Here is a 15589-nt window from a genome sequence, read left to right on the forward strand (position 1 = left end):
AATGAGCAGGTGGTTCCAGAACCCATGTTCTTAACTGCTGTGTGGAACCTTTGTCCCTGAGAGAAGCAGGAACTGAGGCCCAGGGAGGGTATGGGGCTGGTCCAGTCACTCGGCCAGGCGGCACAGTTGGGGGCCCTAAACTTCTTATCTCCAGCCCCAGGGCTCTCCCCCCATGGCCCCTCCTTTCAGCTCCTCTGTCCCCACCTAGCCTTGCTGCAGGCTTCCCCAGAGCTAACAGTTGCCTGGCCTCCCCTTGGCCAGCAGCTCCAGCCCAAAGAGGCTGCGCCCACATTCCCTGGCTGCTCTCCAGCCCACAGGAGCTGAGAAAACACAGTCCAGGGACTGTGAGGACGGAGCAGAAGCCGCTGAAGGGGAAGAAGCAGCGAGAAGCCACCAGGCTCCTATCCACTGGCCAGCTCCCAGATGCTGGGCCTCCTGGGGAGCACGGCCCTCGTGGGCTTGATCGCAGGCGCCGCTGTGGCCGTGCTGCTGCTGCTGCTGCTGCTGGCCACCTGTTTGTACCGCAGACAGGAGGAGCGTGACGTGGAGAAGAACCCTCCTGCTGCAAGAAGAAACCGAGTCTGGTGGGCCCAGTCTTGGATCTCCGCAGGCCGAGGCCACCTGGGACGCTTGCATCATTTCCGTCACACTGGCCGGGCATTCCAGGCGCCCCAGGCGGGCCACCGCCACCATCACCACCACCACCACCACCACCACCACCAGGCCCACTCCCACGCCCACCGCCAAGCCCATGCCCACTCCCACCGAGGCCGCCGCTGATGCCTGCGAATGGCAGCTGCCACCTGCCTCACCGTCACCAGGACAAGTGGACTCCTGCTTTCCTGCGCAGAAGGGCACCTCTCCATGGTGAAAGCCAGGTCCTGCTTGGGTGTCATTTGCATGCTACACCCCAGTGGGCAACGATGGAGGCAGAGAGCCTAGGACCACCACCGGGGGTGCCCCTGCTCACACCGGAGGCTGATAGGCCAGAGAGCTGATAGGCTGATAGGTGGTCTCCGAGGATGGACACCGCTTCGTGACTGCAACTCCCACCTGGCACCAGGAGTGCCAGCTGCTATGTGTGCAGATGCACAGAAGGTGTACCCTACTCTCTCTGAATGTCCGGGCCTCCGTCCAGGGCAATAGCTGGAAGGGGCCCTGGCACCACCCTTTCATTTGCAGAAGGCAGTCTAAGGCTGCACGGTCAATTCAGTGCAGCCTTAATACAAGAAAATAAAAAGCACCAAGAAGCTTTTGTCAAGAGGCCCTTTATTATTGTAACTCAAGTGGGAGGGAGCCGCCAGGCCTGTGTCTGCTCTGGCCTGGACCTTCCTCTCTGGCAGGAAGTGAGTGCCTGCGCCGGCTGTGCCCTGGGGGACACGGAGCAGCTCTGCAGGGCTCCAGGACAGTAGGTGAGAGGTGGGTCTGAGCTCCAAGAAAGGAGTTAGGGTTTGTAGGCAGCCGTGCCCAGACCGGACTCTCCCTGTACCCATGGGGCTCTGGGCTTCTGTGTGACAGTCCAGGGGCTCAGAGAGAGGAGGGTCAAGGCTGCCCAGGCTCTTTCCAGCCCATCTCTAGGCAGAATGTGCCCTGGACATGCAGAAAGCCCCGCTCTGTGGGCTGTGCTGAATTCAAAGTTTCCTTGGTAAGGAGTTCCCGTCATGGCACAGGGGTTAACGAATCCGACTAGGAACCGTGAGGTTTCGGGATCGATCCCTGGCCTCGCTCAGTGGGTTAAGGATCTGGCATTGCTGTGAGCTGTGGTGTAGGTCGCAGATGTGGCTAAGATCCCATGTTGCTGTGGCTCTGGCATAAGCTACAGATCCCTAGCCTGGGAACCTCCATGTGCCGCCAGAGCAGCCCTAGAAAAAGGCAAAAAGACAAAAAAAAAAAAAAAGAAAAAGAAAAAAGAAACACCAAATGAAAAATGAACAAAAGAAACAAAGTTTCCATGGTAAGAAGGTCAGGGTTTCTCATCCAGGCCTTGAGTCTCCAGCCCCTCTGGTGCCTGCATGTGGCTGGTGCCAGGTGTTTAGGAGGGAGCAGGTGGTGCTGGGTGGCTTTGGGAGAGTGCTTGGCTCCTGAGTCTCAGTTTCCTCTTCCCTAAAACGGGATGGATAGATGACAGAAACTCCTTGCCAAAGCCTGGAGGCACATTCCCAAACGCCCTGGGACACGGGCGGAATTCCACATGGAGGACAGAAATCTCATTCTGAGGCCTTCAGTGAGGAAGGAAATCCTGTGTGCTGGGGAGGGACATGGAGGGGGAGAGGCCTGGGGGCCAGGCGAGGTGGGGAGGGGCTGGAGAACAGGCCAGAAAGTCAGGGCCTGGTGACTCACTGGAACAGAATGTCCTGTTTCTTTTCTATTTTCCGGTGGATTCTCTGTGAGGGCTGGGGAGGGAGCGGGGTGGGGTGGTAGGAGGGGGAGAGGGAGGCAAACTCACACGGACAGAGCCAGACTAGATTTCAGGCTTGGGAAAGTGGACTCTGGGTCTCCGGTGCCCTTGGACGCCCCCCTTAAATCCCCTCCCCTCCCTCATCACCTCCCCTCCCCCCTCCCCCATGACTCCCCTAGCTCATCCCCAGCCTGGATTCCTGCCACAGCCCCTCCAAGCCTGCCCACCTCCATCCCTGCCCCTTTGCAAAGCTTCTCTATATCATAGCCTCTTCATTGCCCTTGGGACAAAGTCTCTGCCTCTTGGTTGGCCCTTCAAGTCCCCCCCCCCGCCCCCCAGCCTTGTTCCTTTTGTCCTAGTCACACCACTTCAGTCCTTTGGGCCAGAAAACACCCTGCACCTTCCTCTTGCTGTGTCTTTGCCCAAGAAGCGTTTGCTGCTTTCTCCTCTGGGTTTCCAGTTTACTGTGGTTGTTATTTCTATGGGCACACTGACCCCATGGTATCTCTTTTCCTTGAGATCTATGGCATGATTCAGGGGCTCCTGCCCTCCTAGATCTGAGAACTCTTTCAGGGCACCCCCCAGTGGGAAACCAGCCCACACAGCAACTGCTCTCTGGAAAAGGAAATGTGATTGGAGTAATGACGGCCAGCAATTTGTGGTTTGAGGGACACTAAGTAGAACGGTAAGACCCTGCAAGGATTAGGCCTTTGAGCCCCTGGGGCCTCGATGAGGGAGTCTGTGCTCCCGCCCCAAGTCCCTGTGTTGAGAGGGGTGTGGAGGTCTATAGACCGCTGGCCTGGACCTCCCCTCCCCTTCATCCCACTGCAGAGCCTCATGTCAATCTCGGGTGGTCTGCCTTTCCTAAGTGCGGCCTTGAGCATCCTCTGAGAGAGCCCGCATCCTCTTTGTTGCAGGATGCCTGCCATTACCCTTACCCCTGTTTATGAGAGCAGTGCACAGGCTGTTGCTTTTTTTGTGATCAGTGGACAAGGATGGATGCTGGGAGGATAGATATGTGGGTTTTTTTGTTTGTTTTTTACTTTTTTAGGACCACACCCACGGTATATGGAAGTTCCCAGGCTAGGGGTCGAATCCGAGCTACAGCTGCCAGCTGACGCCACAGCCACAGCAACGCGGGATCCAAGCCGTGTCTGGGACCTACACCACAGCTCAGGGCAATGCCTGGATCCTTAACCCACTGAGCGAGGCCAGGGATCGAATCCGCATCCTTGTGGATCCTCGTTGGGTTCGTTAACTGCTGAGTCAAGAAAGGAACTCCAAGATGTGCCTTGTACCTAAGCAACAGATGTCTTGGGGAGCTCCACTGTGTCTGGGGCTCATGGGCAGGCACTGTCTGTCACAGGATTACCAAAGTCACAAAAGAGAAGATACCTTGAAAGACCCTTAAGACAAGCAGTCCCCTTGGTACCCTTCGCCTCCCAAACTGACTAATTGATCTTGGTAATTCAGTGTGAAACTACAGGCCCCACAGATTGGCTCAGCGCATGTCCTGCACCCTGCTTCTGGTCATACCCGTTAATACAAATAATTCAAGGTGTCTGGCTTCCTGGCACAGCCCCAGCTGGCTCCATGCTCCTCCTTTGCCCACACAGAGGAGGAACCCAGAGCCCCAGTTGTCCCATCATCTTGGAAAAGGAAAGAAAGAGACTTTGGCAGGAAATCATTTCCTCCAAATCGTCACTCTCCCATTCTGTATGTACGCTGCTTCCTAAAACTGGTACCAAAGAAAGTTCACTGGGGCCTTGGAGAAATTGAAAAGGACCTGGGCTGTGTGGCTCTGGCCGAGCCCTTGACCCTCTCTGGGCCTTCACACACTGATCAGTGAAACTACAGGAGGAGGCAATTGCTCTGTGGACCCGGGGTGCCTGGAGAGAGCACTGAACTAGTAGGGAAAGGAGGGCAGTCCCTCCTGGCCCTTTGGTGCTCTGGTTATCACCAATAACTAGTTAGTAGTTATCATTACTAACTAGCAATAGGCCATGGTCAGGTCATTTAACCTCTCTGACTCTCAGCATCTTTATCTGTGACATTGAGACTGTATCACTTCACAGCGTCGCCAGAACCATTATTTGAGATGATGCCTGCTTGTGTCAAGTGTCTGAAATTATTGTTCTTCTTGACTCCCTTTCTCCGAGTTTGGGTAAAGGGGGGCTAACAGCCCCATCTCCTTTCTGGAAGTGGTAGTGGTTTCAGGAGGTGTCAGCTGTGGAAGGACCATGACCAAGGGACAGTCAGGATGGAGCCCCGGCTGGCAGACTTTCTCAGTGGCCCAGTGAGGCCTGTCTCACTGCGTCACCCTGACTTGGTGAAGCAGAACCCTGGCAAGAGCAGGGCTGGAGTGGCCGGGGTGTGTCTGGGGTGGGGGTGGGGGTAAGTGCAGTCACCAAGGGGGCCGGCAGCTTTGCGGATCCTGGGCCCTCACTCACAATTGGAGGAAGGAGTTCAGGAAGTGTTCTCAGCCACACTCAGACCTCACAGAGCCTCGTCCCAGGCAGGACCGAGGCTGCAGCACCCAGGGATGAGCGTGATGTGGCCTGGCCCCGGGGGTGGCTGCCAGGTCAGGAGGCCATGGCACTGTGTTCAGCCAACAGGGAGCCCAGGGTAAGTGTTCACAGCAGTGTGTGTGAGCAGTGGGCACGAGCAGGCAGCAGGAAGGGCTGGGGGAGGCTGGCACGGGTGGCAGGGGACGCCTCTCAGAACTGCGGGACTTAGGGGCCCACAGTAGTTACTGAAGGGCTCGGACACCCAGCCCGGAGAGTGACCCATCCTGTCTAAACAGCCCCAGAAGGAGGCCAAATGGAGCGGGTACTCACGGTGACCCAGCAGCGCTTGGCCAGAGCTAGTGTTGCCTCCTCCCCATCTTCGTCCCTGCCCCCAGCCCAGGGCCTGGGGGCTCTGGGAGGCGGCAGATTGGCCGATTCAAGGACTGGCCAAAGGTTCTTCCAGGGGAGGAGCCTGGGCTCATCCCAGATCCCCAGGAGGAGGGGGAGTATTTGGTCTTTGTCTGAGCGCACAAACTCTTGAAATCTGTAGGCGTCACCAGAGGGCTGGATTAGCGAGGCTCCCTCTGAGCAAAGCCTTCTGCCTTCTTCCAGCCCCTCCGAGTCCAGGGAGTCTTGAGCTCACACTTTAAAGGACATCGCTTCTTCCAGAGCTGCCAGTGGAGTTGCCCATGGCTCTCAGAAGCCTGGCCTGAGGCTCAGGAAACAGTGACAGAGACCCAGTGAGATTGGAGTAGGGCCATGCGGGGCACCCAACAGCCCAGACAAGGCAGCAGTCAGGGCCTCAGACCAGCACCTTCTTAGAAGATCACAGGGAGAGTGGCCTGAGGAGCGAGGGTACCTGCCATCACCGAGAGCCCCGGCTTCAGACAGGGAGCTGAGGCTCCAAGACTCGTCCCAGGTTGCTCAGTGGGTCAGCGGCCACGCAGGGCCATGGAAACGGCTGTGATTGGAGTGGTGGCCGTGCTGTTTGTGGTCACCGTGGCCATCACCTGCGTCCTCTGTTGCTTCAGCTGTGACTCGAGGGCCCGGGATCCTCAGAGGGGCCCAGGCCACAGCTTCACGGTGGCCACGTTTCGCCAGGAGGCTTCTCTCTTCACGGGGCCAGGTTGCCATATCCAACCAGTGGCGGGTGCCCGGGACTTCTGGACCTTCATGTGAGACCTGCCAGCTCTCGGCCTTTGCTCTGCTGGTGGTCAGACTTGTTTATGCCCCAGCAAGCCTTCTCTGGTGACCCACTCCTCCAACGCTGGCTTTCCCGTCCTTCCCTGCCTGTGTCCAGTAAACCCTGTCCCATGTCCTGCAGCCTGGGAGATCCATGGTGATAGGACCAGGTAGGAGTCAGCTCTGACCTCCAGGAGCTCAGCTGGATCCTAACCACAGGATGGGGCTTAGGAGAGGTCCAGAGGGTGAGTGACTGAGTGTTGGATGGCATGGTGGACCAGGTCTTCTGATCTACACAGTGAACTGAAATCTCACCGGACTTTATTGTGAAGAGTGTTGGGAGTTCCCATCATGGCACAGTGGAAATGAATCCAACTAGGAACCATGAGGTTGCGGGTTCGATCCCTGGCCTTGCTCAGTGGGTCAAGGATCTGGCGTTGCTGAGAGCTGTGGTGTAGGTCACAGGGGCTGCTCAGATCTGGCGTTGCTGTGGCTGTGGTGTAGGCCGGTGGCTACAGCTCTGATTTAACCCCTAGACTGGAAACCTCCACATGCCATATATGGCCCTGAAAAAACAAAAAGACAAAAAAAAAAAAAAGAGTGTTGGTTAACTCAGCTTATCCCTGGATGCCTGTGACCTGTGAAACTGATTCTGTTGCCACCAGAGGAAGCAGAGCCCTCAAGTGGACAGTTTTACCAATGACGTCTTCTCTGTTCCCGTAATTGAGCCAGTTTGCTACTTGCTTGTGCTTTTGTGCATCCTGCAGAGCTCACCCCGACACCTGCGCCCTGCTCGTTACCTGAAATCAGCAGTGAAATTCTGAAACCAAAGGGCTGCTTCCTGGGAACTGGTGATTTATTTTATAATTGAACATGCCTATCCTTTTATGGGTCTCCTAAGAATCGGGGTTGGGAAACTACAAAAGGAAACAGAAGAGAAAGAGTCACAGAAAGCCCAAGATGTTTTATTAACAGGAAAGCCAGAAAGAAGACTTTGCAACATGTTTGGTATGAGAATTTATCACTAAATTCTTACAGATCACTTAGAAGATACTGTGAGGGACTTGGGTCCCTCAGGAATGATAGAAAAATCGGCAACTGAAAGGTGATTTTGAGTAAGTTAAAATGTTTCACTGACAGATTGTAACAAAGCTCTTGCTTGCATCACAAATAAAGAGATGTTCAGTTTTTATTTATAGAAAATCTGTTTTCTTTGTACCCAGGAAGTGAATGCGGGGTCATAGTTAAGAGTGTGGTTTGCCCGCTACAAAATTCGGATCCTCCTGACTCATGGCTCCGTCCAGCCCTCAAGAGATCACTCTCCCAGGAGCTGCTTGTTGAAGGGGGCAGGACTGATCCTGAGAGGGGGTCTGGCCTCTGAGGCTGCCCAGACAGGCCCCCCTGGCATGTGGCTGCCACAGAAAGGACTCTCAGAGAGAGAGGCTTGGGGCTGTACAGGTGCAGGAGTGCAAGGGGTGGGTTTGACCTCAGGCAAAGCAGCTCTCCAGCCAATGCTGGCCCTGAAGTCCTTCCTTAAAGGTGCCCTGGGAGACACATCTCCACAGAAGCTCAGCAGTGGCCTGTTCTCAGAGGTGTCCAGATGCATCAGAGGTGAACAGCTCCAGGAACAAAGAAACACCCGGGCATAGGGCCGAGACGGTGGTACTAAATCCGGGAAGGGAGAAAAGAGTGGGTCTCAGCCTCTCTTTGTCCTCAAGCAGTGCACACTTCAGCTGGATCCTAGTTTCAGGACCCCAGGCCCAGGGCTCTGCTTCTGTCCGTTGCGGTTACAACCCTCCCCGGGTCTGTGGAGGAGGGTCTGCTGGCTGGCCTCACAGGTTCTGAAAACGAAAAATGGCTGGTAGGCCGGGCAGCCTCACTCTCCAGGTGGCAGGCAGTGGGTCAACCCCTGAGGTCTCCTCAATTCTCATTCACTCATCCACCTACTCATTAACCCATCCATCTACTCATCAACCCATCCATCCACCCATCGAACCGTCCATCGACCCGTCCACCCATCCATTCACCCGTCCACCCATCCACCCACCCGTTGACCCATCCACCCACCTGTCCACCCATCGACCCATCCGTCATCCATCGACCCATCCGTCTACCCATCCGTCCACCCATCCATCCACCCACCCATCCATCTACCCATCCACTCATCCATCCCTCTGTTTACCCATCCATTCACTCCATCTCTGCACCTTATTTCCTCACCTACTTATACATGCACTCATTCCTCTCATTCATTCTACTCATTCACTCATTGTCATTCATTCTATTCAGTAAACCCTGGCTGAGCACAGACTGTACCAGGTCCTGCCCAGGGAATGTGGGAGTCGACCAGACCTGGTCCCAGCATTCGACAAACTCCCAGTTTAGTCTCGGACAGGGGTGCAAATGACACAGTACCTGGGGGGAGGGAAGGAGCAGGGAGAACCCAGGGAAACCTTGGAGGAGGTGGCCCTTGAGTGAGTTGTACTTCAAGAAAAGTGGGCACTTCAACAGGCAGGGTTTGGAGGAGGGTGTTCAGACAGAAGGAATGGCATGAGCGGAGGTTCAGAGAACGTGTAGGGCAGGGAGTAAGCGGTTCCGCCGAATGTGAGGAGATGAGGCTGGACCACAGCCAGCTCTTGGGAGGGTGACTTCTTGCCACATCTGGCCAGTATGTTTCTGGGCAACAAAAGATAAAGGCCACAAAGAAGCAGTTCCACCTGTCAGGCTGGAGAGGAGCAATCTTTCAAAGCGTGCACGTGTATCTAGATTTTCTAGACTTAGCAAATAAAAATACAGGGCATCCAGTTAATTTTTTAAATTTAATTTTATTAGAGTATAGTTGACTTACAATGTTGTATTAGTTTCAAATGTGCAGCATAGTGGGAGTTCCCATCATGGCTCAACTTTTATTGAACCCAACTAGCATCCATGAGGACGTGGGTTCGATCCCTGGCCTCTCTCAGTGGGTTAAGGATCTGGCGTCACCCTGAGTTGTGGTGTAGGTCACAGATGAGGCTCAGATCCTGTGTTGCTGTGGCTGTGGGGTCGGCTGGCAGCTGCAGCTCCTATTAGACCCCTAGCTTGGGAACCTCCATATGCTTTGGGTGTGGCCCTAAAAAGACAAAAAAAAAAAATTCTTTTGCATGATTTTTTATTAGATTCTACATACAACTGATATCATATGATAGGTGTCTTTCTCTGTCTGATTTCACTCAGTATGGTAATTCTAGGTCCATCTATGTTGCTGCAAATGGCATTATTTTATTCTCTTTTATGGCTAAATAACATTCCATTGTATATATGTATGACCTCTTTTTTTTTTTTTTTTTGTCTTTTTGCCATTTCTTGGGCTGTTCTCACGGCATATAGAGGCTCCCCGGCTAGGGGTCTAATCGGAGCTGTAGCCACCGGCCTACACCACAGCCACAGCAACGCTGGATCCGAGCCACGTCTGCAACCCACACCACAGCTCATGGCAATGCCGGATCCTTAACCCACTGAGCAAGGTCAGGGATCGAACCCTCAACCTCGTGGTTCCTAGTCGGATTCATTAACCACTGCGCCATGACAGGAACTCCCAGTATGACCTCTTTTTTATCCATTCCTCTGTCGGTGGACATTTATGTTGTTTGCATGTCTTGACTATTGTAAATAGTGCTTCAGTGAACATTGGGGTGCATGTATGTTTTCAAATTATGGTTTTCTCCAGATAGATGCCCAGGAGTGGGATTGCTGGCTCATATGGCAGGCAGGTTTTTTTTTTTTTTTTTTGTCTTTTGTCTTTTGTCTTTTTAGGGCCACTCCCACAGCATATGGAGGTTCCCAGGCTAGGGGTCTGATTGGAGCTGTAGCTGCTGGCCTATGCCACAGCCACAGCAACGCGGGATCCGAGCCACATCTGCGACCTACACCACAGCTCACAGCAATGCTGGATCCTTAACCCACTGAGCAAGGCCAGGGATCGAACCCTCAACCTCGTGGTTTCTAGTTGGATTCATTACCCACTGAGCCACGACGGGAACTCCCTCTTTATTGAATTTTTTAAGGCACCTCCATACTGTCCTTCATAGTGGTTATACCAATCCATGTTCCTACCAGCAGATGGGAAAGTTCCTTTTTCTCCGTGTTAAGTGCTAACTGTACAAAATGAAACACAAAGCTGCCAAACAAGAATATCTGGGTAAACTCTTAAATTATAAAACATAGTTTGTATCTTACCTCTTTTCTTACTCCATACCGGAACCTGTGCTAAAAGTGGAAACTACCCCTTTCCCTATATAACTAGATGCTCCCTAAGCTACGGGAGCCCGAGTTCTCTCTGCTCAGTGCTCCTGGCCACTCTGTTGGTTGATAAACCTGCATGAGATCTCATTGCTTCTTCCCTCACCGTTTCTGACACTCCACACCCTGTACCAATCACTTACTGTTTGTGGACGTTTTGATGATGGCCATTTTGACTGGTATGAGGTGATACCTCCTTTTAGTTTTGACTTGTATTTCTCTGATAATTAGTGATGTTGAGCATCTTTTCATACGTTGTTTTTTATTTTTGCCATCTGTCTTCTTTGAAGAAATGTCTTTTTAGATCTTCTTCTCATTTTTAAGTTTTTTTTTTTAATATAAAGCTCCATGCGATGTTTGTATATTTTGGAGATGAATCCTTTATCAGTCACATCATTTGCAAAGATTTTCTCCCATTCTGTCTGTTGCCTTTTCATTTTGTTTATGATTTTCCTGGCTGTGCAAAAGCTTTTAAGTTAAATTGGGTCCCACTGGATTATTTTTCTTTTTGTTTTCATTATTCCAGGAGGTGGATTAACCAGGATAGTGCTGTGATATATGTCAAAGGGTGTTCTGCTAATGTTTTCCTCCAGGAGTTTGATAATATCTGGCCTTATGTTTAGGTCTCTAATACATTTTGAGTTTATTTTTGTGTGTGGTGTTAGAGAATGTTCTAATTTCATTCTTTTCATGTAGCTGTCCAATTTTCTCCGCACTACTTATTGAAGAGACTATCTTTCCTCCATGCTATATTCTTTTTTATTTTTTATTTTTTTTAGGGCTGCACCTGCAGCATATGGAGGTTTGCAGGCTAGGGGACCAATTGGAGCTACAGCTGCCAGCCTAGGCCACAGCCATAGCAATGCGGGATCTGACCTACACCACAGCTCACAGCAACACCAGATCCTTAACCCACTGAGCAAGGCCAGGGATCGAACCTGCATCCTCATGGATGCTAGTCAGATTTGTTAACCATTGAGCCATGACTGGAACTCCTCCACTGTGTATTCCTGTCTCCTTTGTCATAGATTTGTTAACCATAGCTGCTTGAACTTAATTCTGAGCTTTCTATTCTGTTCTACTGATCTGTATTTCTATTTTTGTGCCAGTACCATACTGTTTTGAATACAGTAGTTTTGTAGTAGAGTCTGAAGTCAAGAAGCCTGATTCATCCAGTTCTGTTTTTCTTTTTCAATATTGCTCTGGCTATCCAGAATCTTTTATATTTCTATACAAATTTTAAAATACTTTGTTCTAGTTCTTTGAAGGCTAGGGGTCCAACTGGAGCATCAGTCGCCAGCCTATACCACAGCCACAGCAACACAGGATTCAAGCCGCATCTGCAACCTACACCACAGCTCATGGCAACGCCAGACCCTTAGCCCACTGAGCGAAGCCAGGGATTGAACCCAAAACCTGATGGTTCCTAGTTGGGTTCATTTCTGCTGCACCACAATGGGAACTCTTCATCTAGTTAATTTTAATTTCAGAGAGATGACAAATAATTTTTAGTATATATATGTCCCATGCAGTATTTGGGATATACTTATACTAAAACATTACTCCTCGTCTATCTGAGGTTCAAGTGTAACTGGGTGTCCCATATTCTCTCTCCTTGTGTGGGAGAGAGTGGCTCTCTGAGAGGGTTGGTCAACTGATTGAAAGTTTTGGGGGGATAAGTGAAGGTGAGCAATGAGAAGTGGCCTTGGGTCTTGCAACATGACAGCTGACAATGACCTTGGCAAGAACAGTTTGACTGGAGTGAAGGGAGCAGCCCTTGAGTGTTATGTGTGGTGAGTGTGTGTGTGTGTGTGTGTGTGTGTGTGTGTGTGTGTGTACGCCACGGTCTGTATTATTGGCCTGAAGTGCTCTTGCCATTCTTCCCAGTGCAGCCCATGTGCAAGAAGAGGGAAAGGCTCTGTAAGATGCCAGCAGGGAGCTCCTCTATCCCTAAGGGAGGGAGGTGGCCGTGCAAGGACAGAGACTAAGGCTGTCACCAGGCAGTGGCAAAACTGGAGTGTTTATCTGGTGGCAGCCAGGGAAGGGGCTGCTCAGGTTCATCAGGAAATCTGGGTGGAGCCTCATGTGAACCCTTGCCCCCAGCTCCAAATGCAGCATTCTCTCTGTTCATCCTACTAATACTGGTTTCTATTTCCTGGATTCCTATTCTGTGCCAGGCACTCTGCCTTCTGTGTCTCATCCAGTCGGTGCTCACAGCGACTCCATCATCTCCATTTACAGCTGAGGGACTGAGCCCCTGCTGTGGGGCTCTCCAGTGCTGCTGGAACCTGCAGGCGCGAAGCTAACCTGCCTTTTTTTCTCTGCAAGTGGGGTCTGCATCAAGCAAACTCTCAGCCAACTCATTTCCTATCTTCAGGATGAAGGGAAGGTGGAAGCACCAGGGGTGTGATTTGCCCTGGGTTTCCCTGGACAAAAGCCCTGCTCACATGTGCCCCACCTAGAATGGTCTTTGAAGAAGTTAGGGGGTCTTTGCCATACACAGTTCAAATGCACAGCCCACGAACCCTCAACCCAGGTAACACCTGCCAAGGCCTGGACTTCTGAGTTAACAGACCTCAGCCCTGAGCCGCAACTGGGGCCTCCCTAGGGCTCTGCACCTGTGCAGGTTCAGACTGTGCCCCTCCATGCCCTCCCAGCTCCATCTGCTCCATCCCAGGATGAAGGCAGGGAGAACCCTGCTCTCTTCTGCCCAGCTCTGTCCTAACCGTGCCTCCTCCACTACTGGCTGGGTCTCAGCCTAGTGAGAATCCCCACCCCCCCACCCCCACCCCCTGCCCTTGTCCAGAGGATGTGTGACAATGTGACAGAGGGAGGATCCTGGAAACCCAGCTGTGAGGAGCCCTCCCACCCCCACCTGCCCTGCTTTTCCTCCTCCCATGGTGGCCCTGCCACCAGCCTGCTGTTTCTCTCTGGGACAGGCTGGATTCTGGAATCAGGAGGCCCTGAAATAACATGTTTTCCGGAAAAGTTCCTTCCTTAAAGGAAACCACTTGTTCCAAGGAGTAAAAAGGGCCATTGTGCTCTGGTAGTCCCCACTCTCCTCAGGACATGACACTTGAAAAGACTGCTGCTGCTGCTGCGCGCGCGCGCGCACACACACACACACACACACACACACACACAGAGTAAGAGTGAGAGTTAGGAGCTGGCTAAGCACCAATCAGACATCCTAGCAGAGACACCACATCAGACACTAGGCAGGCATGAAAACAAACGAAGTCAATTTAACCTCATTATCATGAAAATGATTTTATCATGTATCAGTAAGTAGAAAGTAGAGGAAATTGGAGAATTATCAATGTGCCTCCCATGGCATATGGAGGTTCCCAGGCTAGGGGTCTAAATGGAGCTACAGCTGCCAGCCTACGCCACAGCCACAGCAACGCCAGATCTGAGCTGCGTCTGTGACCCACACCACAGCGCATGGCAACGTGGGCATCCTTAACTCCCTGAGCGAGGCCAGGAAGCAAACTCTCAACCCCGTGGTTCCTAATCAGATTTGTTTCCACTGCAAAATATTATAAAGATCTAAGTATCCATCAACAGAGAAATATATAAACAAATTCCAGTCCAGCCACAAATGGAGTAACAGTTATGACAAAAGTGTACTGACTTGGAAACGGCCTACTATAAATAGAGGGAAAAAAGTACTTTACAACATGGTCTTTTAAGAATAAAGGGGGAGCAAATAAACAAATATCCTTTCTTCCTAAGGAAAAAAAGAACAATCTCCTAAATTACACATATGTATATGTGTTTGTATAAATATAGAGAAAAGTCTGGAAGGATATAATTACCATCAGGGGTAGGATTGGAAAGAGAAGGAAACACTGTTCTTCGGCATTGTTTGCATTTGTTTTAACCAGCATGTGTTGCTTTTTATTCCATGTAATATGATTTTTTAAAAAGATGACACAAAGGTTTAAAAAGCAAACTTTGCTATTAATGTTACTCTTTGCAAAAAGAGCCCTGGACTGAGGGATGCCAGAGCTGCACTTGCCAGGAACACGCTGAACATAGATGAACAAAATGGACTTTTTTTTTTCCTGAGTGATCTTAGCCAGAAAACAAGGCGGTGTGAATCCCGTCAGTGGAAAAGTAGAGTCATCGTAGCCCTCCTGGCCTTTTACAGATGTGTGTTCTGAGGTTCCGAGAGGGGAACGGACATGTTTCCCTAGATTGTATGGCAATTCCAGACTGAGATACAACTTTCTGGCCCCCATTTCAAGGAACTTTGAACTTCCTCAAAATTCACACACCCTGCCCCCTTTTTTTGGCTGCACCTTCAGCATATGGAAATACCCGGGCCGGGGATCAAACCCATGACACATCAGTGACCCAAGCTACTGCAGTGACAACACTGGATCCTTAACCCTCCGTACCACAGAGGAACTCCCCACATTCCCCTTTTTTATAACTCATAATTTTCTTTTCTTTTTTTTGTCTCTTGTCTTTTTTTAGAGCCACACCCGAGGCATATGGAGTTTCCTGGGCTAGGGGTCTAATTGGAGCTGTTGCTGCCAGCCTACACCACAGCCACAGCAACACGGGATCCAAGCCACGTTTGCAATCTACACCGCAGCTCATGGCAACGCAGGATCCTTAACCCACTGAGCGAGGCCAGAGATCGAACCTGCAACCTCATGGTTACTAGTTGGATTCGTTTCTGCTGCGCCACAATGGGAACTCCTATAATTCATAATTTTCACGTGAGAAATAATATTTTCTGTGTTATGCTGCCCGATCCCACTTTAAATCTAAGGTCTTGTTTACATCTTAAAGCCCCAGCCTATAAAAGGGATGGACACTGGCAGAGAGAGAGTCTTAGGAAAGCAGCCAGAATGGGTGTGGCGTCTGGGGACCTTGTTCTCCCCTTTGGGCTCCCAGAACAAGGGCTGGATCAGGTGTGTGGGGTCCTCTACCTGTGCAGCACCTGACACGCTACACAATGTCCCGGTTTGCAGAGCTCCTCTGCGGCCTTATGGCAACTGTCTCCTACGACATGCACAGGGACCCAGGGGAGTGTGGTCAACTTTCAGTTTACAGATGAGGAAACCACGACCTCAAGACACTAAGGCGATGGACTGCAAGTCAATCAGCAATTTGGTCCCAAAGTTTAGGACAGAATCTTGTCTCTTTATTCTCCCATCTCCTTCAGCCAGAGCTTCTTTTTTTTAACAAAAAATCTTTTATGTCTATT

The 15589-nt window shown here is 51.3% G+C and overlaps 2 protein-coding genes and 1 long non-coding RNA gene across 3 annotated transcripts in view; all 3 read left to right on the plus strand.

Moving 5' to 3' along the window:
• The first annotated feature begins 233 nt into the window (after positions 1 to 233).
• Positions 234 to 1250, plus strand: HRCT1 (histidine rich carboxyl terminus 1). Its single transcript, XM_021065921.2, has one exon. It carries the CDS (start codon positions 424 to 426, stop codon positions 778 to 780), a length of 357 nt encoding a protein of 118 aa, XP_020921580.1. The 5' UTR covers positions 234 to 423; the 3' UTR covers positions 781 to 1250.
• A 3639-nt stretch (positions 1251 to 4889) lies between these two features.
• LOC100514147 (olfactory receptor 13C7) overlaps positions 4890 to 15589 on the plus strand; it is a 142431-nt gene continuing 131731 nt past the window's right edge. The window contains exon 1 of the long non-coding RNA XR_014823804.1: positions 4890 to 5023. This is a non-coding gene — a long non-coding RNA (olfactory receptor 13C7). The remainder of the gene's footprint in view (positions 5024 to 15589) is intronic.
• Positions 5721 to 6226, plus strand: SPAAR (small regulatory polypeptide of amino acid response). Its single transcript, XM_084989625.1, has one exon. The coding sequence runs from the start codon at positions 5857 to 5859 to the stop codon at positions 6082 to 6084; it is 228 nt and encodes a 75-aa protein (XP_084845751.1). The 5' UTR covers positions 5721 to 5856; the 3' UTR covers positions 6085 to 6226.

This window comes from Sus scrofa, chromosome 1 (genome assembly GCF_054392235.1).
Source record: "Sus scrofa isolate SSC_HxYL_T2T_F1_AM1 chromosome 1, Sscrofa_HxYL_maternal_Yorkshire_Landrace_v2.0, whole genome shotgun sequence".
Classification (NCBI taxonomy): domain Eukaryota; kingdom Metazoa; phylum Chordata; class Mammalia; order Artiodactyla; family Suidae; genus Sus; species Sus scrofa.

Coding starts and splice junctions, on each gene's coding strand:
- HRCT1 (XM_021065921.2), top strand. CDS start 424: ATGCTGGGCCTCCTGGGGAGCACGGCCCTCGTGGGCTTGATCGCAGGC.
- SPAAR (XM_084989625.1), top strand. CDS start 5,857: ATGGAAACGGCTGTGATTGGAGTGGTGGCCGTGCTGTTTGTGGTCACC.